Genomic DNA, 1,755 nt, shown 5'->3' with positions numbered 1-1,755 from the left:
ATGGCAAACACAGATTGGGGAAATCAAACGTCTATCACAGAATTCATCCTCCTAGGATTTGGGGATCTCCCTGAGCTGGAAATCTTCCTCTTCCTACTGTTTCTACTGATCTACATTGTGACTGTGTCCGGGAACATCCTCATCATTGTGCTAGCTATCACTGATCGAAACCTTCACACCCCCATGTACTTCTTCCTGGGGAACTTGTCCTGTTTGGAGACCTGCTACACCTCAACCATCCTGCCCAGAGTTCTGGCCAGTCTCCTGACTGGGGACAAGACCATTTCCATCAGTGATTGTATGACACAATATTATTTTATTGGTTTCTTTGTAGGTGCAGAATGCTATCTGCTAGCGGTGATGTCTTATGATCGGTTCTTGGCCATATGTAAACCACTGCATTATGCAGTCCTTATGAATGGCAGGTTCTGCCTGCAGCTAGCAGCAGGGGCTTGGATAAATGGATTTCTGGCCATGACCATGGTAATAGTTCTTTTGTCACAATTAATTTTCTGTGGCCCCAATGAAATTGATCATTTCTACTGTGAATCCACAGAAATACTTAATCTTTACTGTAGTGACACCAACCAGATAGATCTTGTAATTACCTTCCTGGCTGCTATATTCACTCTGCCCCCATTTGTATTAACCGTGGCATCCTATGTATGTATCGTCATCACCATCTTGAGAATTCCTTCCACCACCGGGAGGCAGAAGGCCTTTTCCACTTGCTCCTCTCACCTCATTGTGGTGACAATTTTCTATGGGACCATAATGATTCTCTACATGCTACCGAAAACCAACACACTGAGAGCCCTGAACAAAGTGTTCTCTGTCTTCTACACAGTTCTGACTCCTATGGCCAATCCCTTCATATACAGCCTGAGAAACACAGAGGTGAAGGAGACTATAGGAAAAATGATCAGTAAATGTCTAGATTTTACAAGAAATCAGCAATCACATGTTTTTTTTTCTTTCTGTATAAAGCGAAAATGGTGAGATGCACAGCTGATTCATTGTTTTATTGAGATAGATCCTGTGTGGTCCCTAGTGCTGGCTAGGTCTTTGGGAATCTGCTACTGCCATATTTCAGGACCTGCAATGATTTGAAATGGTAAGATCAGTCAATGCCAGGATCTTTATTTTATAATACACGTTTTGAGTTAGGAAATTCCATACACCATCGTCATCAATCCCTGGGACTTTGAGGATGATTGTTTACCTATAAAATGATAGCCGGTTATTGATGGTGGACCCGCCGGTGACTAATGAGGCCTATCCAGGATTAACAGAGTTTGTCAGAGTTGGGGGAGACATTTCCCATTGGAAGGGGTGGATCTGGATTGTTAAATCGGGCTACAGCACATTCTTTCCTTCTTTTCTGGTTCTCTGTTTCCTGTTGTATCCATTGGATATCAAAATACTGGCACCCTTACCACAAAATCCTTTTCTATTTTGGTCGATCAAGGGCTTGGGTTTCCCTTGGGTTTATGTCAACATTGCACTTCTCCATGCCGGCTTTGAGAGTGTTTTTAAGCACTTTTTTGCCTGCCCCCTCCATACACTAAGCCCATATAATAATATAGTAGAAAAGAACTATTTACACTCAGATTTTCAAAGGATTCTAGAGGATTAGGTGTTCAGCTTTCAATGCAACTTAGTTACCCCATTGAAAATTCATCTGAATGACAAAATATTTGAACGCATACATTTATTTTTGGGTGTCTTCGTGATTGGGTAGCCCCACTTGAGACA

General features: G+C 42.1%; 1 protein-coding gene across 1 annotated transcript; it reads left to right on the top strand.

Moving 5' to 3' along the window:
• LOC128845992 (olfactory receptor 10A7-like) lies at nt 1–999 on the top strand. The gene has a single exon (XM_054045087.1). It carries the CDS (start codon nt 1–3, stop codon nt 997–999), a length of 999 nt encoding a protein of 332 aa, XP_053901062.1.
• Nucleotides 1,000–1,755: the final 756 nt, after the last annotated feature.

This window comes from Malaclemys terrapin, chromosome 12, assembly GCF_027887155.1.
Source record: "Malaclemys terrapin pileata isolate rMalTer1 chromosome 12, rMalTer1.hap1, whole genome shotgun sequence".
Classification (NCBI taxonomy): Eukaryota; Metazoa; Chordata; order Testudines; family Emydidae; genus Malaclemys; species Malaclemys terrapin.
This window is presented reverse-complemented; position numbering and strand designations above follow the sequence as displayed.

Excerpts from the sequence above, each read along its gene's own strand:
- LOC128845992 (XM_054045087.1), top strand. The coding sequence starts at position 1 with ATGGCAAACACAGATTGGGGAAATCAAACGTCTATCACAGAATTCATC.